General features: G+C 39.9%; 2 protein-coding genes across 7 annotated transcripts in view; one reads left to right on the top strand and one right to left on the bottom strand.

Moving 5' to 3' along the window:
• Window positions 1-11: 11 nt before the first annotated feature.
• Window positions 12-11,221, bottom strand: wrap73 (WD repeat containing, antisense to TP73). 2 transcript variants are annotated; one of them, XM_046871257.1, is made up of 13 exons: window positions 11,078-11,221; window positions 10,196-10,272; window positions 9,830-9,982; window positions 9,333-9,449; window positions 5,509-5,581; window positions 5,312-5,415; window positions 5,072-5,158; window positions 4,830-4,964; window positions 3,413-3,490; window positions 3,132-3,234; window positions 2,127-2,252; window positions 1,546-1,743; window positions 12-874 (listed from the first exon to the last, which is right to left on the bottom strand). In XM_046871257.1, exons 2-13 carry the CDS (start codon window positions 10,262-10,264, stop codon window positions 768-770), a joined length of 1,350 nt encoding a protein of 449 aa, XP_046727213.1. In that variant the 5' UTR covers window positions 10,265-10,272; window positions 11,078-11,221; the 3' UTR covers window positions 12-767. The 2 variants fall into 2 exon arrangements, with proteins under 2 accessions (XP_046727213.1, XP_046727214.1); XM_046871258.1 differs by having other exon boundaries at window positions 12-434.
• A 551-nt stretch (window positions 11,222-11,772) lies between these two features.
• tp73 (tumor protein p73) overlaps window positions 11,773-23,072 on the top strand; it is a 29,863-nt gene continuing 18,563 nt past the window's right edge. Inside the window, exons 1-3 of one of the 5 annotated variants that reach the window (XM_046871252.1) lie at window positions 11,773-12,010; window positions 15,716-15,811; window positions 16,103-16,238. In XM_046871252.1, the coding sequence (XP_046727208.1) occupies window positions 15,753-15,811; window positions 16,103-16,238 (195 nt within the window). In that variant the 5' untranslated portion in view covers window positions 11,773-12,010; window positions 15,716-15,752. Of the gene's footprint in view, window positions 12,011-15,715; window positions 15,812-16,102; window positions 16,239-18,130; window positions 18,275-21,833; window positions 21,918-21,942; window positions 22,263-23,072 lie in introns of those variants that run through there. The other 4 variants (XM_046871251.1, XM_046871253.1, XM_046871256.1 and 1 more) reach the window with 4 other exon arrangements.

The raw sequence follows: 23,072 nt of genomic DNA, 5'->3' as shown, positions 1-23,072 counted from the left end.
GATACGGTTCATATTTGTAGAAAAATTTATTAGAAATTCTATAAAATCAATCCTTACTTCCACATTTACAAATAAAATATATCATCTACATCAGGAAAAACAATAGTGTATAAAGCCTATGAATTCACATTCAAAACAGAGATGAGAACAATATGCTCTCCCAGTCGTGTTTTTACATATTAATGCTCTTTCTTCATGAATATTTGTCTTAAATAACAAACGTTACTTCAGCTTGTGCCGTGTGATTTGGCATAGTTGGGTTCCAGCATTACAATCCTGTAGTCCTGAGGTACAACAACGTCTGGCTGTCAATCACAGCAGTGTTTTTTTTTTTCTAGGTAAAATCCAGCCCTTATTTACTGTACTTTGCTCTTCATATGTCAGACCGTGGCTTCGTTGTAAACGTCAATAATGTTTCAGTTGTCACCACTTATCTTAAAGGAAAGGAAATTTTCGTCAGATAAAAAGCTGTAGATTGAAAATTGATGAAAGACGCTTAAGAAAATATCACTATGATGATTTTGTGAACCAAGAAACATCTAAGACAAACAAAAAAAACTTCCCCCTTTAGGGAAAGTAATGATTTTGCTAGGAGGTGCATCCTCACAAACATCTGTTCTTTGACATTCATAGCACAGAAGATTATCAGCTTTGAATTGTCCATTGGTGTAAGTCTGCACCATCAGAGAGCAGTTTCTTTGAACATGGTTTAAATCAGGATGGAAGCTGAAAAACGTTTAGTGTGAGCTTTGATGTTTTCTTGGCACTCATTTATCCTCATCTGTATCCATGTAACAGACACAAAGCTGATCTTTCCCCAGCAGGATCAGAGATTCTCCATCGCAGTGCCAGAAGAGTGACTGCACCTGTAAACCTGAGTTACACACAGTATGTCAGAGAAGAAACGAACTACCAGGGCAAGTGAGGCGGATAAGGCTGATTTATGTAGGTTTTTATACGATGTGTTCGCTTTTATAAAATACATTTCAATTATGTTTTTAGAGTTTGTTCTTTTCATGTTTCACAGCAGTGGCGGGCTGTCAGTGCCAACAAGGCCTTTTGTGCTGGCCAAAACATTAAAATCACTGATCTTTATATATTTTTTTTCCATTACCATGTATTAAATTATTCCTTATAGTTCATATTTCATTGGACTAGTCAGAGCTCGCAGACTGCACGAGCTCAAATATATTCATGTAGATTTAATAACTGCTACTTTTTTTTTTTTTTTTTGGGGTGGGGGGTTAAAGTCACAGGAAAACTAATACAAGGAAAAATAATTTGATTTATAAAATTGTGTTGATTGGGTTTCTTGCTTTAGTAATGACATTCATACTGCATGAGATACCTGTCTGTGATGCAGCGTTTCTGTATAGAATTAATGTTTTCTATAACCGTGACGTCATAAGGATGGGTATAAAGATTCAGGTAGTGCACCCCTAAAGGCCTGGGTGTGAATTGCACGGCCCGGCACCATTTCACATTGATAAATTTCAGTAAAAAAGGTTTTACGCGGAAAGAATACGCTTAAAAGCTTGCACTCACCGACACCTTCCACTTGCACTTTGACCGAGACACATCTGGCGGGGGACCACAGATAGAGTTTGGCGTTTCCGGTGCAGAGTGCCAGGCGTGGCCTGCGCGGATCCCAGGCGAAGCAGCGCACAGCTGAAGTGTGTTCCAGTACAGCCTGCAGGCTGAGCCTCTGCATGTCCCACAGCCACACACACTGTGCCATGCTGTCTGAGACACGCGGTTGGCACAAAGTCAGCCAGCACAGTGACCCCGCTACTCATCAGAGTACTTAATTGATGATTAACACCCCGCCACCAAGCCAAACAGGAAAACACACTTGCCAGGGAGTTTGCACTCGTAAGAATGAGGGTTGGTGGATAGAATAAAGGGGAATTACACAGCAGCTAAAAGCAGCAAATATCTCTAAATACCAGACTCAGTGGGCAGCCGGTAATGCTTCTCATGACTGATAGTGATGCCAAATAAGCCAGAGGGCATTCATCAGGAAGTTGCTATGACATACTTTATGTAAAAGAAGCTTCTAGATTTGCACTTCGATTCGGACAAACTATTTAAAAACAGCGATATAATGCCAATAATTAGATATTTACCATTTTTTGTGGCAAGGTAGCGATTGTCTGAACTGAACGCAACAGCCGAGATTCCGATTTTGGGGTTGGCACGATCTGGATCAGGCTTCACCACCGACACCTGGACTGGCAACGAAGCGATCTCATCTGCAATAAAGTAATCATCAAGCGAGTTAAGTAAAAAACTCATTCTCCCAGTACCAGTTGAGACATTTTAATACGTTCAGGGAGATTTCTATTCACCCACAGTAATAGAGTGTATCGGCTTGTTTCAGGGGATGTTGTGAACTCATCCCTGGAAATGCAGTGCAACATCTGTTGCTAGGAACAAATATTTGGACTCGAGCCATGCAAAGCACGGAGGCAAAGTGTGACCGTCAGCGTGGGTGAGTTCATGTTCTTAGGAGCTGAGGCAGAGGCTTAAGAAAGATCTTGTGTCAAAATATGACACTTGGTGGCTATGTTTTCAGTGCTAGGATTTATATGGGGGCATTCGCAGAGCTCAAAGCTCAGTCAATGGTCTGCCCACAGAAATAGTTGGTCGACTCTTGCTGCGTGCTGGAATTCATAATGGCTCTGTCACCATGCTGAGCCTCCCGGCCTCAGGCTCCATTCAAACACAACTGTCTGCATAACACACAATATTAGCATACACGTTCAGCCACACACACACACCAGCAGTGCTCATCAGTAAACTAACTGGAACAAGACCTAATATAAGAAGGTCCAAATCACTTGAGGTAAAATAATAGCTAAACATCTTAATAAAAAAAATTTATATAATAGATGTATTATACAAAAAAAATTATCTGATTTACCGTGATGTTGCTAAAAGATGTAAATAAAAATAGATTTTCAAACTTGAATTATTATATTTCGCTGTACTTAATATTATTTCACAAAATTATTTGGAAATGATTCTAAACAGTTTCTAAATCGGGTTTGTTGATTGTCTAGCTATTGTTTTGTTCTCTTCCTTTCACAATCAATACAAGGCAACCTTACGAAACAGTCCAAAGGTCTTACATTTGCTCTGTGTGTTGAATAGAGGGCTTGTCATGGCGATCTGATGACTGGACAAATCCTCAGTGCCGACAACAGGCCTTTTCTCCACTTCTCTGTACACCACCTAATTCCAAACAAACAAACCCAGTCCTCAAACAATCCCGTGCAGCTTTGTGCATATACATACGCCACCATGGCTCTTTCTCTTAAATCAATTCATTAGAACTTCCAAATACGAGCAGAAGTACGAGTACTTGTCGTGACTTTACAATCAGTGGACAAAAGTTGGAATAAATGCTTACAGCTTTGGAGTTGGCGATCGTAGCTGGATGCTCAAACTCGATAAGCTTCTTCCAGGTGATGTGGTTTAGGATCCGAACCTGATTAAAATCATCAGCAGGTATATAAGCTTCAGAGAAAAAAAAACTTTGTACTGACTAATAAATAAAGCAGAAATAATGTGTTATAAATTACATATAAATTGTAGAGGTGTTCTTGAATAAGGATTTACCAATCAGAATGGTCAAGTCTTGTGTGTGTGTGTTGGGTTCGGGGGACGGACGTAAAACAATGTAGTCGTAAAACGATTCCTCGTAACATTTTAAAGCCACAATGTACAGAGCATCATACTAATTATAACGGCACTAATTTTATTAATGCAGCGCACATTTCTGTTTGACCATTTTTAATGAAAAATATAAATAAACAAATATAAAAGAAGCGAAATTAAAACATTCTATGCAACACCTATTCAATTATGATGAATTTTCTTTACTGAGATATATAAAAGAAAAAAAAAGGATAAACCTCCACCGAAAACCAAGTCTTAAATCGAGCACCAAAATACACTATGGTGCACATAACAAAAGTGTTCTGAGGATTTACGTAATTTAAAACACCATAAAACCATATACAGTACAAGAATATTTAGTCTTCATGCGCGGTGTTGAGGACGGTTTCACTAATAATAAACGTACATTTGCATAAAGCATCCTGATTTGTCCATTACGATGTTGATTAGAATAGTAAAAACTTGAAAAGTATTCATTTAAGGGACATTTAGAACAGATAAAAATGTGCGATTGATCGTGAATAAGCTAAATATTTTAATCGATTGACAACCCTAATAAAAACAATCAATAAACCTAAAGAAAACACGAATAAGTGCAAAAAGGCCACACTGCAGACAGGTTTTCATTTCACATGTCGGCAAATCAAATTAAATTGGCTAAATTGCCTGTGCAAAGTCGATGCATTGACAAACAATCAAATGAATGAATGAATGAAATTGGAAAAGAATATACCGTTACAGAATCTTCCAGACATTGTTACATATTTAAATCCCTGCTAAGATGCTCCTGTGTCGGTCAGAGATCATGGAAAGTGAAGCGTTATTATAAAAAGTAAAGGTAAATTTGGAAAACAGTCGTTTTCTGACATTGACATATCAGACAGTGAGCACCCCCATATAACCAAAATAGCACGATCCTCGTTTCATAAAAACCCTGCGAAGCTTCGCCTGTGAGATTGGTAGTCAAATCAAACTCCTGCTATCGAAAGCATTGCATCTATTCAGGGTCACTCCTAATCATTTGTTTTCCCACTTTGATTCAACCTCATTTTGGACAGAACAGACATTTGGACTGTCTTGCTGACCTGAAGTCTGGTTTACGAACCATTTTGCTAAACATCATAGAAGCATGTTCGTAGAGGTTATACCTTCTCATCGTAGCTGCCGATGGCTAGAAACTGGCTGCTGGGACTCCAGGCCACTGATTTAATTCCCAGTGACCATTCATAAGCACTGTAGTTTGATAGCAGTCGCCCATCCAGGGAATACAACAATATTTTGTACTAGAGGAATATAAATATATTTAGGGAAAAAATGACAAAGGAATTATTAGTTGTTTTATTCTGAATCACAGTGTGCATACAACAAAACAGTCCTCATTAATGCTCACCTCAAGAGAGGCATCCCACACCGCAAGCACACAGCCATTAGGAGACCACTCCACGCCCGCTAGATCCTGGGATTCCGTCTCAAAATGCTGCAGGAAAAAGTCATGGTCATGAAACGCCTAATTAATGATCATCACATCATCGTACACAATGGCATCATCTAGCCAAGTGCCTTCTTTCCAGAAACCCCATCTCAGACCCTGAAAAGCTCCTGAAGCTCACAGTAAGTGGACTCTACTCACCCTGAGAAGATGCCAGTCATCACAAACAAATATACTAATGTAATCTTTGCAGTCTCTTCGCTCAGCTAGGGCCATGTAGCGTCCGTCGGCACTGAAGTCCAACCCTAATGGTGAGAAGACAAGTGTTTGAGGGTTTACTGTATATTTCTAAGGCTTTGTCACTCTGCCAAAGCTACTGTTCAATCTCACACACTCACCTTTCTGACAGGATTTCGGGTATTTGATGTAGGAAACAGATTTGTTGCAAAGGGACCAGACGGTGATTCTTAACTGGAAGGATAATAGAAAAAAAAAAATCCATTTTCAACACAAGTTTATTCATTATTTATTATAAGCACTAAATGATAAATGATCAGTCTGAGTATAAATACTGTATATCTTCTTAATCTTTAGGCCTCTTGTTTATTGCAAAATTTAATGCACAGTTACTTTGTATTTGCACAGAAGGAAGGAAGGAAGGAAGGAAGGAAGGAAGAACAGCAATAATAAGAAAGAGAAAGAAAGAAAGATAGATAGATAGATAGATAGATAGATAGATAGATAGATAGATAGATAGATAGATAGATAGATAGATAGATAGATAGATAGAAGGAAAGAAAGAAGCAATGGTAAGAAAGAAAGAAAGAAAGAAAGAAAGAAAGAAAGAAAGAAAGAAAGAAAGAAAGAAAGAAAGAAAGAAAGAAAGAAAAATTGACAAAGAAAGACGGTAAGAAAGAAGCAATGGTAAAAAAAAAAAAAAAAGAAAGAAAGAAATAAATTCTTTATCCTTTAATTTTTAATTGTGAGTGTTCTTTTTATGCTTATGCCAATAGGAGGCACTTTCACAGTTTGTGTCTATATTTGCTACTTCGATATGCTATGTACGAGTGGGTGAAGTAGACACATGAAATTAGTGAAAAGACTGCGTTACAAAACCACGTGCATCCTGAGCATAAAACACTCTTTATAAAAAGCTTTAAACCTACTGCATTTCTCTTCCTCAAACATGCAATAAACAGGAAACTTGGGAGATACATTAGTTTTATCCCTACAATAGAGTACACTCTCTGTGCTCCTCTGATGTGTCCTTTGCTGAACTCAGGATCTAGAAGGACACCTGAGGTGCATCAGCTGCTGCTCCACTCATGGCTATCTGTCTTCAACCCTAGATTGATTGAACAACACCCTACAGCTGCATCAGACATCTCAGTTTAGTGGAAACGAGCATCTACACAGTCAGATCACTTTAATGATGCCGCCTTTCATCACGTCTGCTGCACAGAGTGGGTTATCAGGGGCGTCTGGTGTGAAAAAGAGAGAGAGAGAGAGACCTGGCATAGCTGAAACCTAAAACTGTAGGACAGTGCAAAAGAAGGTGGGAGATGATTCTCCGTCTCTGGAGGCTGAGAAGCTGGTGAGGCTGGAGCGTTTAGGAGTTCGTGAGCCGGCCAAAGCAGACACGTGTCACCAATGTGTCTGAAAGCACAGGGGAATATTCAGCACTGTGACAGCTGTGGCTCCTGATCAACAGTGCCACATTGGAAGCTGGTTTAAATCTTACAACCTATTACCGCAAATGAGAGACGTAAAAATAAAATGCGGAAAAAGAGAGAAACAATAATACTAAGAGTTTTACGGTTTACATTTTACAGGACACACCATAGAAACTTCCTGGAAATTCTATGAATTGCTATGATTCACATTGGGAAAGCCCCTTTGTATGCAAGAATCTTTACATAGACCTGCCTGTCAGCAGAGGATTAAGCCAGGGCATTCCACATCACAAAACATCTTTAAAACGATACAGTGCCAACGCTCCTGTTACGGATTCGAGTCGCACTTGTATCCGATACAAGCGGCCAGACGTGCTACGGGGGCAGGAGATGCCAACCCTGCCAGCCTGGGGATTTTGGGCCATTGGCTAATGCTCAGCATTTCGAGTGTCAGCTATTAGAAAACTGAGACTATAAGCAGCCTGGGTAGTTCAGTGATAGCACAAGCATTGTTGGTCAGCCCCTGAACAATGTATCATCACTTAAAAAGGTACACTATTCGCCAGTGCCCTTGGGTTTTTTGTTTCAAGAGCCTCTTAGAGCACTCAGCAAATACTTGGATTACTACACCTAGGACAATGTGTTGGTTAGCTTGTAATCATGGAGCATTTAAACAGAGCTGCTATCGTGTCCATTTCATTTCATTTCTCCATCTCTATCTCATCTGTGCCCTATTTCCTTGTTTCCATATGCTCTGCTGTGCGGGTAGGACTGATTAATGAAGGTCGGTGTTTGAAAATGAAACGTCACCTATCAATAGTCCACTTGCACAGCAATACAGCGCTCCCAGAGTTCCTGCCACTTCTAGTCATTGAGATGCTCTTTTCTGAAGCGTGTGCCAAAACTGCAACCTTTGGGCTGAATCTTCATCTTCAGGGAGAGGGTGAAGTCCACAGGAGCCAAATCTGGCCAGTAGGTGGGTGCTGAAGTGAGATACTGTGGATTGTTCTCCGACAATTATCATGCACCAGTTGCCGAATGCGTTCGACATTTTCGGGGGTTAAACTCATTGAAGTTCTTCCTGATCGCTTGTCTTCCAGCGATGTTCTTCCGCTCTTCTGCTCGAATGACTCATTGCAGCATCGGCGTATGGCAAACGTCTCTGTGGCAGATTTTCCCAGTTTCCCGCAGAATTTGCTCTTTATTCTAAATTGCTGTCCGTGACGAAATCGCAGAGGCGGTAGCGCACGGGGTCCGAATAGCACCATTTAGCACCATTAGTCTCGAAACTTTTTTGATACAACCGCGTACGTAAACTTATGAATGATCTTTACCAGTAACGTTAAAAATAGAAACACAAGATAACACACATGGATCCCAATCTCTCTCCTAATAAACTCTACAAGGGAGCAGAAAAGCCCCACTGGCTACACTTAAGCCCCACTGGCTACACTAATGCCCCACAGCTCGTGTTTATGACTATCATGAAACTAAAGCCCCAATCACCAAACCACTTTATAAACCAACCTTCTTATCTGGTGTGAATGTGATGTCAGTTATAACCTAATGCCAGGAACTCTTAACCTCTCACCTGCGACCAAACACTGTTAACCACATGGGTTTATTAAACCCGTCTGCCTTGGAGACTCAAAATCCTCCAACACACACGTATTACATGAACCGACATGGAGGCTTAGAAAATCAGCTGTTCTTAATTCAACTTTTCAAAGTAAACAGTCGGATCGGAGAGAACTGGAAAGACAAAGTCTGAATTTTGATTGCTACTGACTGGGAGAGAAAGTGAGAATGCCACGGACACCCTGCTCTGTGCCCCTTCTTTCATTCCCAGACACAGCTGCTCTCCATCTCAGCACCTGTCAGTGACTCTTGGAGTCGGGTTCAGGCAGCAGGCAGCTCCTGCTCTGGCACTTAGCCCATGCGTAAACAGTAACGGACGGAGAGATAGTGGGATGCAATTCACATGTAGATCTCCACGGGCCTAACATGTACTTCCTACATCCACAGCATGTATGAATACAGGAGCAACCGAAACCAAGACCTGATTTATGATCTCAAATTTGGATTTTCCATATGATTTCTCACAATTGATGATTTCACAAGACAAGCTGTGGTTTTATACCTTTGCATTTTAGTGGCAAGTATTATTATAAAACATGCTACAAAGTATAAAAAAAAATACTTTATTGAGTGGCGAATTCGTTCAGTCCAGATTTGCGTTTTTTTCCCCAAGAATACGTTAAGGATGTATCAAAATGTATACACACACACACACACACACACACGCCCTTTGTGGTAATTGTACGACACCAGAAACCCAATAAATGATCCCTCCCTGGTTTTTCCCCTCTAAACTGACTTGACTGTAAAGTGAACAGGCGCGGGGCATAGCTCGGCGCTCTGTTAGACGGTTATTTGAGGTCTGAATCCAGCCCTGTTCCAGCCGACAGCCTGCTATTTTCAGGTCCTTGGTTACGGGGTAGTGACAGTTGACATGGCACGAGCTAGACTCCTCCTGACTTCACACTTACGTGAAACTCGGTGGTGTTGAGTATGTGACGTCCGTCTGGACTCCAGCGTGAGGAGACGAGTCCGATCGAGCCCTCGTCTATCTTACAACGCCAGTCTGGCTGCTCCAGAGACCACACCTGCATAAGACAGACAGAAAATCGCTTACACGTGAGCGCGTACAGCATCACCACCAAAGACAGCCCTGATCGCAGCTTTCATTCCACCTGCACTACTGAGACGGGGACAAAATGAAGGACTGGCGCTGGCTTCCTTTAGAAAGGTAAGACCTTTTTTCTATGTATTCTTATAAATAAATAAAAATTTAAGGGGCGGGGCTATGGAAGGGCATTTTCATTTACAAGGTGATGAAGTTATTACTTGGAATCATGTTGGCGCTATTCGGATACAATTCATTTCTGACATTTCTACACAACCCTTCCAGCAATCTAGTCATTACTTTCCCACCTTATTAGCTGCTCTGACTCTCAGCAGAAGGACCCCTAAGATCTGTGCGTACCTGCACAAGCCCTCTTTTGTACATCGCACAAAGGATGAAGAGGGAGTCTGAAGACCACTCCATGTGCGCCACCTGGTCCAGACAGGTGTAAAGCTGCAATATCTGCAGATTCCTGACATCCCGCACTACCAGGCGATACTGAACACAGGTGGCCTGTTAGACACAGAGTGGTTCGTTAGAGGGGGAAAATATACACACGAAAAGCAAAAGAACAGTACTGTTAAATAGTTAATACTCAGCGTCTCAATACAATTTCTATTTCAAAAACAGCGAGTGAGGTTTAATTAACATCGGTTCAGGTCATAATTTTTCAGAATTGGAGATAGTTACAACACCTATATGTAATGCTGAGATATGTTTCCATACCAAATACTTTCCATCAGGCGAGAGTCTGCACAGCTGGTTAGATTGCTTCAAGAGCTCGGAGAAATTCATGCCAGAGTCTGAAAGGTAATGTACGAGAGGTAAACACTGCTGGGCTTTAATGATCGTTTTACAGCAGCTGCACAGAGTAACATCAAGACACAACATGGGCAAATAATACCTGCTATGGAATGGTATTATTTATAGAAAAAATATTTTGTAGCACACTTTTTGAAATGTTACAAACCTGTTTTCATAACCGTCCCTATTAATGGTGTGTATCCTCTGAAAATATCCCTTTAAAACTCTACAGTAAATCTCATGCACTACTTCAAATCCAGAACCTGTGAGAGATGCCAGCAGTACATGTGTTTGTTTTAATAACGCAGATGAAACACAAGATGGCGCCACTCCAGCTTCAACAAAATCCAGCAAAGTGCCAAAATAGTATTTATGAATGCAGCAGCAGCTCCAAACAAACAGCTGATTTATTATACATTATACATTTATGGCTTGTTGGCACTTTGACAGCAAAAAATCCCAAATCACTGCTTTTAATGTACGAGTTTTTTTTTTTTCCAAAACTACATTTTCCCCAATCATTCCTTTTTTCCTCTGCAGTAGCCTCAGTAGTGCACAAATCCATTTAGGATGCAACCAGTGATTGTTCTCAAAACACACCATGCTTTCCTTTTAAATAAAAGCAATAAATTCATTTTTTCCTCCTAGTATTTCACTTTAATTAAAACACAGTAGAGATATTGGGCTTGAATTGTCTCCCAAAAACCCTCCATACTGTAGTGTAATTAGCCGATTAGCTTTATCCCATTCAAACCCTTTCACTAACCCTAACTAGCATTAAATCTGGAAAACGAAATAATTTACCGTGTAAATCTGGTTAGCTCGCTTTCAAACGACCAGTTAAAGCAGGAAATTTCGGAGACGAAGTTTTCTCCGTGTAGATAAAGCCTCGTGTTTGTGTGTGTGTGTGTGTGTTTATTTGACGGTTGGTCTTAGCGGTGTTTTCGGAAGCGGATCAGGAAGCAACCAATCAGCGTTGTCCTTGTGCATCATGGGAAATGTAGTGTATGATGTGTAGTTTGAGGAAATTAGTTTTTTTGATAGAAATGTGGAAGGTGACGGATGTGAGTGGGAAGTGATCATGGAGATACACTGTGTTTAAAAAATAAAAATAAAGATTAATGTAAAAGCTTTTGATAGATCTTGTTGTGTGTTCATGTAATATTTAAAGTTGGTGTGTGTGTGTGTGTGTGTGTGTGTGTGTGTGTGTGTGTGTGTGTGTGCTTGGCTGGGTGCGAGGCTGCACGGCTGTTGGATCAGCACACTGTGTGATCCCCTGGTGAGTGAGTGGCGTTTCCCGCCCGTGTGAGCCCAAACGGCGGCTAACGCCTCCTCCTGTCAGCCCTATTTCTCCCAGCACACAGCCCATCCCAGCCAACCTACATCCCCATCCCCTAACCTGCTCCAGCAGCTCCATCATCTCCACCAGATCCACCATCTCCACCACCTCCTACTCACTTCTTCTCTCACTTTGGTTCATGTAATTTCGTTTTCACCTTCATCTAAACCTCTGCTTCCTTCTCTGAGCTGTGTTTTGGAGATCTCAGCTCCACCACACACGCCCACACACGCACGCACGCACACACACACACACACACACACACACATATAACCGGATAGTATTCTCTTTAAAGACTTGTCCGGCTTTAAACAGTTTGATCCGAAATGTTTGGGGGATTCAGGATCTTATAGGCCGCTCTGGATCTCAAAGCTGGACCACCGATTTTATTACACAAGGTAAGGTGATGGCTTTAATACACACCTGGTTCTTGAGTGTTTGGATCTTGTGATCACATGCAATCAGCAATGCGGACATGACTGTCTTCTCTTGTTTTTTCTTCTAAGAAATGTAAGAAAAGTCTCCTGGTAAATATTTATTCGTCGATAATTGCGAAGAAACACCAATACTACTTCTACTATTAATAATAATAATAATAATAATAATAATAATAATAAAAATAATAATCATAATCATAATCATAATCATAATCATAACAATGATCGCGGGTTATTTATTATACATTTAAAATAATTTATTCGATGCTAGTCATCATTATTACACTGAAGCGGCCTTATTTATTTGTTTTTATTTATTTGTTTTTATTTATTTATTTATTTATTCCATTTTAACGATTTTAATCTCTAAAGATTAACGATTGTATGTGTTTGTTTATTTATTATATATTTACTCTATTTCATTTGGAAGATGTTTCATTATTTAAAAAGATGAATTAATTTTTTATTTATGTATTTATTTGTTTGTTTTATTACATATTTTTTTATACATTTTCCTATTTTATTTTAAAGATTTCAGGCAGCGTCAACAGCTTCAACGTCGCTGTAGATTGCTGTGTGTGTGTGTGTGTGTGTGTGTGTGTATTGCGCGAGTCGGAAATCGATATAAAGCTGTGAGAAGGTGATGCGCTGGTCAGAGTTCAGGTTTGATTATTAATGAGAAAAAGAAAAAAACCTGAGAGTTGTTTACACTGATTTCAGGTAAAAACTCAAGGATTCCGCTTTTATGGCTTTTATGGAAAGATTCAGATTTTATAGAAACTGGGAGAATTTTTTTTTTTTTTTTAGAATTTTAAGCAAGATTTAGTTGTTCGTGTTTTAAGAAATTGTTCAGTTGTGTGTGTGTGTGTGTGTGTGTGTGTGTGTGTGTGTGTGTGTGTGTCAGATAACGTTTTAACGGGCTAAAGTAATGACAGTGACCATGTAATAATAATAATATTAATAATAATAATAATAATAATAACAATTTCTCTTCTTCTTCTTCTTCTTCTTCTTCTTATTATTATTATTATTATTATTATTATTATTATCGTATCATTTATAATTGTATAATTCCCTAGGTTAATTTGATCAATTGGATGATGTCATTTTTACGAATTTTTTTTGTATGTAGTTTGATCTTGTGTGTGTGTGTGTGTGTGTGTGTGTGTGTGTGTGTGTGTGTGTGTGTGTGTGTGTGTGTGTGTTTGAGAATATGCCTTTATTGTTGTACCGCGTTGTCAAGGCGTCTTTCACTAAACTTCAGTATGTGTGAGTGTGTTCTCTAAAGCTCTGTGTGTGAGTGTGTTCACTGAAGCTCTGGGTTCTGCCACTGCATGGCTACAATCTCTGCTTTATCTGTGTGTGTGTGTGGATGGATGGAGGATTTTGGTCACTAAGTCACTGTGTGCTGTGTTGAGCTTCAGGAAGATGAAAGGTAAATGATATCTGGCTTTGTGTGCCTCAGGCTGGTGTTTCATGCTGGTGTGTGTGTGTGTGTGTGTGTGTGTGTGTGTGTGTGTGTGTGTGTGTGTTGCTGTAAACGTGTATAAAGGCTGAATTTAAGTGTTAATTCAATTCTCAGTGTTAATCCCTGCTGTCTGGGTGTAATTGGTGGCAGAGCATAGACTCGGGGTCTCAAGGGGACAGTCCCCGCGGGGATGCGGTTCTAATACAGGACACACACACACATCTCTCTGTGTCTCTTCTAACTACCTGCACTCGTATTTTCCACTTTTAGCTTCATTATCAGCTCGAGTTGGTTGTTAATAATCTTTCATGCGTGGATTTCTTTGCTTCACGCGCGGATTTGCACCTGTTCAGTGATGCGCATTTGGTACTCTGACTTGTCCCTTTTTAATAACACGATCGACTCTCAAGATTACTAAAATTATTAATATGCAATCATAATTTTGGTAAGCTCAAACCAAGTTTGCATCCAAGGCAAAAGTGTGTATGTGTGTGCGTATGTGTGTATTAATATGTGCGTGTGTACGTGTGTGTGTGATTGTGTGCGCTTGGAGCTGACCTCGCAGTGCCCCAATCCGACCCAAAAAGGAAAGAAAATCCTGCCAAGACTGTGCAATACACTATAATAAACACATACACTCCTTTAGTGTAACCACGTGCGGTTCGGGACGCGGCCGCTGGGCTCTGGCGTTGCCGGGGAAGCGAAAGAGACGCGCGCGCTACGCACCAGAAAGCGCGCCTCACGCGTGGAAAGTTTTTTTTTTTTTTTAAGCAGTGACGTCATTGGTAAGGGCTGAAGCTCTGTCTAAGAGCAAATATATATACTGTATATATATTAGGGCTGTCAATCGATTAAAACATTTAATCGCGATTAATCGAACGGTTGTCGATTTAATACTTTTCAAGATTTAAATATTCAACATATATTAATACAACAAAATAATCAACATAGGCATGGACAAATATAGATGCTTTATGCAAATGTATGTTTATTATTAGTGAAACCATACTCAATGTAATGAGAAGACAAAATGTAATTGTAAATGTTTGAAAGTAATTATGGTGATGTAAATTATGTAAATCATCAGGACGCCAAATTGAACTTTTGCTATGTTTCCACACGGACGGATTTTATTGACAGATATTCACATTGCGGAATTTAGTGCTTGATTTGAGACTGGGCACATCAATAAAACTAATATTTATTGATTTAAAATTATTATTAAGTTTTTTTTTTTTAATCGGAGTAAAGAAAGGACGACATGAATAAATGTGTTGCGTTAAAGGGTTTGATTCAGCCTCTTTTATATTTATTTATTTGTATTTGTGATAAAAAATGGTCAAAATGCATTAACTGCAACAAAATGCTTCACTGGTGATTATGGTATTATCAAGTTTGCATCTTTTTTTAATTATAAGGCATAGAAAGAGGCAAAGCATAATGCTGCTTCTGTGCAGTGGCCAAGTAGAATAAAATTGCATAAACAAAAGGATTGATATTTATAATTTAGACTTTAGAGTCAGTTAGATAGAAATGTGTGTACACTGCATAACAAAAATTATATTGATTGGTTGAATTTTTTCACCCAACAAGTCTTGGATAAGTTTCATACAAACCTCTTATGACAGAAAATTTAAGATAAATTCAAATTGGGTCATGGGTGCAAAAGGAAGTCCAATATAAGTTGCCTGTTTTTGAGTACATTTGTTAGGGAAGCTTTGTCCTGGTGTCCTTTATTAAAGGATGATGCCTTGCCATGTTTCTCGGGGTGGAGAGGAGTAGGGAGGAAGGAAGTGTGTCCTGCACCACGTGGCTCACTGGCCCGTCGGGATGATGCCAGGCAGGTCCGGGCCTGCCATACTCGGCACCTTGATTCTGAATCTGCACACCCAGACTGAAAACCTGCTGGGATTTAAACTGGAGAAGCAGCATTGGGAGCCTGGGTGGAAATTGCTTTCGAAATGAATTCGTTGTTGTGCTAAGGTTTTTGCAGCCCGTTTGAATCAAATGCTGGCTCTTATTCATGAGTCATAATTGATCAAGTCTGGTGGGAAAAAAATCTTTCAGATGGAAGATGCAGTGTGGTTATAAATCGAATAAATCCAAATGAACAAATGAGAAGTAGAATATGCATGGTGAATGTATAAATGTAATAGCAGGATGAAATAAATAGCAATGACACTATGTGTGCCCTTTAGAGTAATCTACCCCACGGTGGAGCACCCCACGTCCAAGATGTCCCAGTCCTCCACCAGTGATGAGGGTACGACATTCGAGCACCTGTGGAGCAGCCTGTGAGTAGCCCTACCCATTATAATATATATTCCATTATATTCAATTATTTAGTATTATATATTGTTTCAACAAAACAGCAATTCTTGTGTTACATTATGTCTTTTTTTAAAAGACCTCATGCTGCTTGCAATTGCATGGTCTTTAAATAATTATTTGCTAGCATGTAATGTAATCGTTATTTATTTTAGTGGTTAAATAATCAGGAATATCAGTAATCTACATTATTTCCACATGAGAAACCATTACATGATCCATAAACCATTCACTGGACATTTGTTATCACTTTACAGGGAACCAGACAGCACATATTTTGAGCTCCCTCAGACCAGTCATCCAGACAGAGGTGCTTCAAACAACATGCCCAACAACCGGGCCGAAGTGTGCATGGACGTCTATCAGATGAGAGACTTGAATGATAGTGTCATGGTAAGAGCAAAAAAATCCAGCAATTTTTTTGCCTTATTCTGCTTTCTGTTTCTGCTGCACATAATACCATAAGGTTCGTTCTTACACACCCGGCGATCGATGATGATTGTGGGTTCAGGGGTCTCTTCAGTATGCCTGATTAAATAGCCACTGGTTGTGAATTTAGTTCCAAACCAATTTGTTCGTAAAATCAGTTGGAAAAATTTTCAAATGCAAGAAAGACAAAGTACAAAGTACTGCACAAGTCATATTGTATAGGACAAGGACTCTCAAATTGTTTTAACTCAAAACGTATTCATTCATTCTACTGACACCACAGACTCAACACAGACGTCATGAGCAATATTTAAATGTTAGTCATAAAATGTTTTCCTATATTTATTACAGTTATCAAGTTTTATTTATTTGGGAATTACTGGGGTTTGGATTAAAGCCATTCATTATCTGGGGCCTGGCAAATCATTTAAAATGTGGATGATAATTCAGTAATAAATGGCAGGTTGGGATTTCTATCGACTGAATTAAATAAACATCAGGTCTCTGGGTCATTGCAATAGGAACAGTTTCACTTACTTTAGGTAGCTACTTTTCTTTCTAGAACGCTCTTTTATATAGGTTGATGTCCTTTTTCGTTCGAGAAAACAATTCAAACTCATCCATGGCCCCAAATCGGCAATTAGATATAATGAATAATATTATTTAATATTGTGGAATATATATATATATATATATATATATATATATATATATATATATATATATATATATATATATATATATGATTCAAGTATTTTTTAATGCATCATTTCAGCTTCATGTATATCTAGTCTCTATCAAATATGGCAACGTTTCTGATCAGAAACAGCATCTGTGATCCAATGAGGTCCATTTTGAACTATTTTCCAAAACGTATGCTTTTCTGAAACCTCTATACAAGGCCTTTGTTTCTGCTGCCCGTCCCAAGCCAGGCTGCTTTTCCCTCCACATCAGCTCAGATTCCCTCCACACTGCCTGCTTTCCCTCTTCTCCGCTATGATTTCCCTCTCCACAGCAGGCCCAGCTACGGCCTGGGATTTAAAGTGGGAGGGCAAAATGGCTTAATTAGAGGGAAAACCAAGCCAAGAACATGACACCTGCTGCTCGATTCCATCTGGGGCACACGTGCTGAAATTGGGAGGGGGGGGCAGTAGGTGAAAAAGAAGGAAAGGGTGTGGATGTGATAAAGGGAATGTTGGATGGATGTTTTATAGCTCTTGTTTTTTAGCCATTGCATCAGGAGACATGTGGTAACCCGATTAAAATGTTGCTAGCAGAATTACCAGTGTTTCTGTTTAAATCCATCTATTATATGCATCCATTTGACAGTATTTCTTCAGTGATATGCTGACAAATACATTACAGGAAAGCTTGTACAGCTGTTAGAAATGCGCAACCAAAGACCCAATGCTTTTTATATTCATGTAGCAGATCCAGATGTGTTTAACTGAAACATTCTTTCCTTTCGAAACGTGTACATTGGACAGTTCGATTTGAAATGTGTCTTGACCTCACGTCCTTCCTGTAACTAGTCTCGCGTTCTGTATGAGCACAACACCATCAGGAGAGCAATGCCACGGTCCAGTCTTCGTCACAAATACTCCTTTCACTTGCTCTCGTACCTGTCCCCTTCCAAACAACAGTGGTTTCGTCTGAGCCGTCAGTGGGCAAGTCCAGGCCTGCCCTTTCGCTTAATAAATAGTCATGAGGCCAAAAAGTGGGAGGTCCAAGATTTGTTGTTAGCTGCAGCTAGAAGTTGACAGGGCCGGGATGACTGGAGGAATATTGAGAACTATCCTCGCACTTGTCCTCTGCACTCGGCCGTGTTCAGAGCTCTAGAGTTCAGCAGGCTCGCAGTGCAAATAAGGGAAGGAGTTGCTTCTTACCCGCACACCTACAAGTGCAAGGTCACATGACCAGCCCAGTGTCCTGACGGTTGCCCGCCCTGCGGGAGTGCTACAATGCTGTGTGCAGGTGACCCGGCTCATCACTACAGTACGGTAGGTGAGCTTCATTCTTTACAATGATGCCATGATTCTGGTCCGGTCTATTTGATAGATCGCAGTGTGTGCCATGACTCTGAGATGAATACCTGTTGATGCATCAGCATGGATCTCATTTATCGTGATCACTGATATGGTTTAGTGATGTTGTCATACATGTTTTGTCACAATGAGGATATTTCCCAAGCTCTACATTGCTTGAGGTTCGAGGATTCAATCTGAAATTGAAATTTGCATCTAATCATATGGGTTGCTGAGAAAATATGTAGCAAAGCAGGGTGATGATAGTAAGTAATTCATGGCTGTGCAATTTAAGCCCAAATTGCATTTTGTAAAACGACTAAATGAAATGATTTATTTTGGCTGGATATCTAACATCCACCTGAGTCACATGCTCTGACTAAACATGGTGCAGTAATTATAACATTGCGCTACACTACCTGTACAGTAGAGGGCGATGTTTTTGCACTTTAGTACACACTCCATCCATATGTTTGCTGTCATCCTCAGTTCCCTGAAGATCCCCTGGCAAAGATATGTCTGAGCACGCTCTGAAGATGTGCAGCATTATGTCATGCTAAACATATCGGTTCCCATCATCTCCACAAACCATTCTTTTCATCATCTTTCTTTGGAGTATCAGCAGAAAGATAAGATAGTGAGATGTTGTGAATAGATGTGGTCAGGGCTGGGAACCAAACGCCACCAACAGCTACATATTCAGGGCTGCCGGCTCATCATAATACAACTCGTGAGATTCAAATTTTCCATCACTTTTATTCACTTATTTTTGACAGTTTGAACGTATGTGTGTGTGATTGAACGTATGGTTGTAAATAAGGTTGGCACGACTTGAAGTGAAAAGAAATGGCAGGAAAACTTTGAAAAGTTCTTAAGAACAATCTAAACATAAATCAGGGACCTAAGGACAGAGAGCAGTAAAACGAGTGAAAACCTTCTCAATTTAATGTAAAGGTTTTTGAGACAAACAACTTGTGAATGTAAATGTATAAATTTTTTACCTCAAAAAATGTACACTGTATTATTAAAAATAATGTGGGTTCATTCTTGCCATGCCACACACTCATGGTTCATTTTTTACCAACCTAACCAATAGAAAAACACCACATTTGATGACTGATAGTGTTCTGCTATTGTAGCCTGTTTTGCACAACTTTCATGTGTTGCTTAGTTTTATGCTTTTTTTGTGACCCATTGAAGTAAAGAGTGGTTACTTTATGTAGTGTCGCCTTCCTGTTAGCTCAAATCAATCCGTCCATTCCTCTTTATAGAATCATGTCTGAAAATAAGCCGAAATCGCTAAAATATTTTATTTGGTCCATCCACTTTTTGCTTTAATGATAGTGTGCACTTGAGCTGCTGTTCCAGACTCCACAAGTTTCAAATGCGTCTGAAAACATAGATCGCTGAAAGGGACTCATGGAAACGTAGGTAATATATCACTGATCTCTGATATTTATTGTATACTTAGACTTCTATACCAAACTGCAATCTTTCTGAGATTTTCACTATATAATTAAAAAAAGGTTCAATATTTATACCGGAGATCAGAGTTCAGCAAGTTTTCAACATATAAGAACATTTGGCCATGAAAAGTTCTGCGTTTTTAACGTAGATTTCTGTAAATCTGTAGAGGTTTGGTTTGTTAATGCTGAAGTTTATGGTTGGTTAACACAATTCTTGTTATAGTGAACTTAATATAAAAGATTGATAGTAAGAAAGTGATTCCTTGGGTCTCAACGATGCTGAGTTTGACCTCACACGCTTTTTCATCTGACTGTCTCTCTGCTTGAGTTCAGTAAACTGTGAAAGACAGTACTAAGAGAAAAAGAGAGAGAGAGATAGAAAGAGAGAGAGAAAGAGAGAGAGAGAGAGAGAGAGAGAGAGAGAGAGAGAGAGAGAGATGCTTTTTGGGTGTGCATGTGTTACTCCTATCCTTAATCTATTAAGTCAGAAAGAATGCTTCGATTGCATACATGCGCACACACACACACACTCATACTCACTCAAACACATGCACCGAGTTGTGCAAAGAAGCTTCTTTTGTTTTTGTCCTGTTTCGACTTGTTGAGCGACATGTTCCAGCGTTGTAATGAGGTTTACCTGAGTGCATGTGCAAGTGTGTGAGTGCAGGCTGAAAGGACTCTCTTTTCGTTAAAGATTTCGAGAGCTGACAGCGTAGGTTCAGCTCCACACCTGTAGGGAAAGCCCCCTGGTTATGAGGAGGGAAAGAAAAATTCAAAGAACTATTATAGGGAGCGATGTTGGAGAGTCGGCAAATGACTGCTGAAATTGCTGAAAGCATTAAAGGCAATTACCAGGTTAAAGATTTAAAACAACTATTGAAACTCTGCCCTAATTGTGTGTGTGTGTTTTGGTGTGTGTCAGTGTTAGCTAGAGAGAAAGCACATAGACTAAAGAGTGAAAGGCCCTGGAGACATTAGGTTATCTCTCTAAGCCTTGTATCTAAGTATCTCACTGTCTGTGTGTTTGTGTCCAATTTTTAGCTTAACATGGAATTGCATTTTCTTGAAAGTTCTTGTAATTCTCATTCATCATAAATTATAAATGTGCACATTTATTACCTCGAATATTATTACAATAGTTTATTTGAAAATTGTAGAATTCATTTTTGAATACAATTTTCTCCAACCTGACCCATAGGAAAAGACCAGATTTATTGAATCTGATGGTGTTCTGCCATTGTAGACACACCGTTTTCTGAGATGCTGTTTTTTTTGCAGTAAAGTGTGGTTACTTTATTTAATGTAGCCTTCCTGTTAGCTCAAACCAAACCAATCGTGCCTCTCCGACCTCTCATCACTCGCTTGGTGGTTTTTGATTGTCGTGCCATTCTTTTTACACACTAAGAAAAAATAAAAGGGAAAAGGTGCTTTATACTTCTCACTTGTACTTTACAGCACAGTGAAATTCTTTCTTCACATATCACTGTGATGTAAGGAAGCTGGGAAACGCAGGGTGAGCCATGTTTCAGCACCCCTGAAGTGCTGAGGGTTAAGGGCCTTGCTCAGGGGCCCAGAGAGTGGTAGCTTGGCAATACCTGGGCTTAAACCTTCTGATCAGTAACCCAGAGCTTTAACCACCATTGTGAGCAAAAATCCCAGAAGATCCGCAGTTTCCGAAACAAACTTGTCAGTTAGATCACCATTCTGATGGATGAAGCGTAGTGAACACCTTTACTGGGGCGCTTGAGCTGTACATGCATGATATTATGCACTGTGGTGAAGCTGAGTCTTTTTACATTTGTATTTGTTGGTTAAATATTTGCAATAATGAGCCGGTGTTTAGATGTTGATGTACGGTGTTTAGGTGAACTTTAATGAGTGCAAGAATGTACATGAGTGATAAAGACATATCAGAGGTTATCAGAATATTATTAAAATTTTTTTTGCAGTACTGGAGATTATTTGCCAATTATTCTAGAGCCAGACAAAACTATTTTTTGCATGTGTGCTGAACTCCTCCCTATCATAATTACTTTCTTTTATTTCAGTGTTTCTCTCCCTCTCTTTCATTCACTGTCTAACCCTTTTACTGGGAGTGTGTCAGACAGGTAGCAGTGCTGCAGCCTGGACTTGCACAAGGTGTTTTCCTGCAAGTACGTACTTGTGCCTGTGTTGTCGTCTAGCTAAGGGCATGCCATAATTAGGACGTTTGCCTTACTTCCCTTCGTCCCCCCCGTCGATTCAGTCACTCTCAGGGCTGCTAGCCACAAGGGTCACAGCTCAGGAGAGTTGCTCTGGGTAGAACTGTTGCCAAAGAAATACAGAGAGAGATGTGAGAATGGAGGGCTCATGGTGTTGAGTGAAAGTGTGTGTGTGAGGATATACGCTGGTCTCTGTGACTGAAGCGCCTGCCTGCATCCTTGTACTGGATATAGTTAGAGGTTAACTGAGGATTCAGCCTTCAACCAACTTGGACAATGTACTATGTGAAAAAGAAGGTAAAGGCCCTCGGGTCTGTGAGTATGAGCGTGTGCGTGGCTTGTGTCTAGAGATTAATGAGCGAAGTAACTCCCATCATGCTTTTCTTTTCTCTGAGATGAAATCACTAAGGCACTAGTTTTAAACTGATGATTGTTTGGATGTGGTTGATTTATTCCAGTCATTCCCAGCATTTATTCACATAAGTCATACATTTATGTAACGTTTGAAAAACGTGCTTGGTTTGAAATGGAAGAAAGCTAAGCAACTGTTACTAAGTTTGATTTCATGTTGAATATGTATGTAAATTTTTTAAATAACAGCTGGTCAGAGAAAATAGTGGACATGCTGTATGCTGGTGGCTAATACTATCTCTTAAGGCACTCTGTAATTATAGCTATTATTACAGTAAAACCTGGCGGCCTTAACGATTGGTCTATTACCTGTAATCTGCTCATCCTCCTCATGTTAGTAACTGTTCCTTCTAAGAGCCTTTGCCAACTTAGGTTCTTTCAGCCTAGTAATTTATTAGGGGTGGCTCTGTAGGGGTTTATGTGTGTGTGTATTTATGATGGAGGGGTATTGAGGGCAATTAGGTGTCTGACAGATTGCGCTTGTGTTTTACAACCCCAGCGCCTGAGGGCTCTTGGAACTTTTTAAATCTCGGCACTGCGTAACTGGAGCTGAGTGGACGGCTTCCAAAATACTTCGAAACCATGTCTTTTCCTTTTCCCTCCTCCCTTATGCCCCCCCTTTACCTGGATTGTTTGACTTCCCTCCCGCCGTTCCACCCGCCCGAGTTTACCTGTGGATCGTCTTCTTCCCTCCTT

This window comes from Silurus meridionalis, chromosome 17 (assembly GCF_014805685.1).
Source record: "Silurus meridionalis isolate SWU-2019-XX chromosome 17, ASM1480568v1, whole genome shotgun sequence".
NCBI lineage: Eukaryota > Metazoa > Chordata > Actinopteri > Siluriformes > Siluridae > Silurus > Silurus meridionalis.
Note: the sequence above shows the minus strand (reverse complement) of the source record. Positions and strands in the feature narration are given on the sequence as shown.

Excerpts from the sequence above, each read along its gene's own strand:
- wrap73 (XM_046871257.1), bottom strand. The coding sequence starts at position 10,264 with ATGAATTTCTCCGAGCTCTTGAAGCAATCTAACCAGCTGTGCAGACTC. Across the intron at positions 9,450-9,829 it reads ACAAAAGAGGGCTTGTGCAG|GTGTGGTCTCTGGAGCAGCC; the intron begins GTACGCACAGAT and ends TGTCTTATGCAG. Across the intron at positions 2,253-3,131 it reads ATTCAACACACAGAGCAAAT|ATGAGATCGCTTCGTTGCCA; the intron begins GTAAGACCTTTG and ends ACTTTATTGCAG.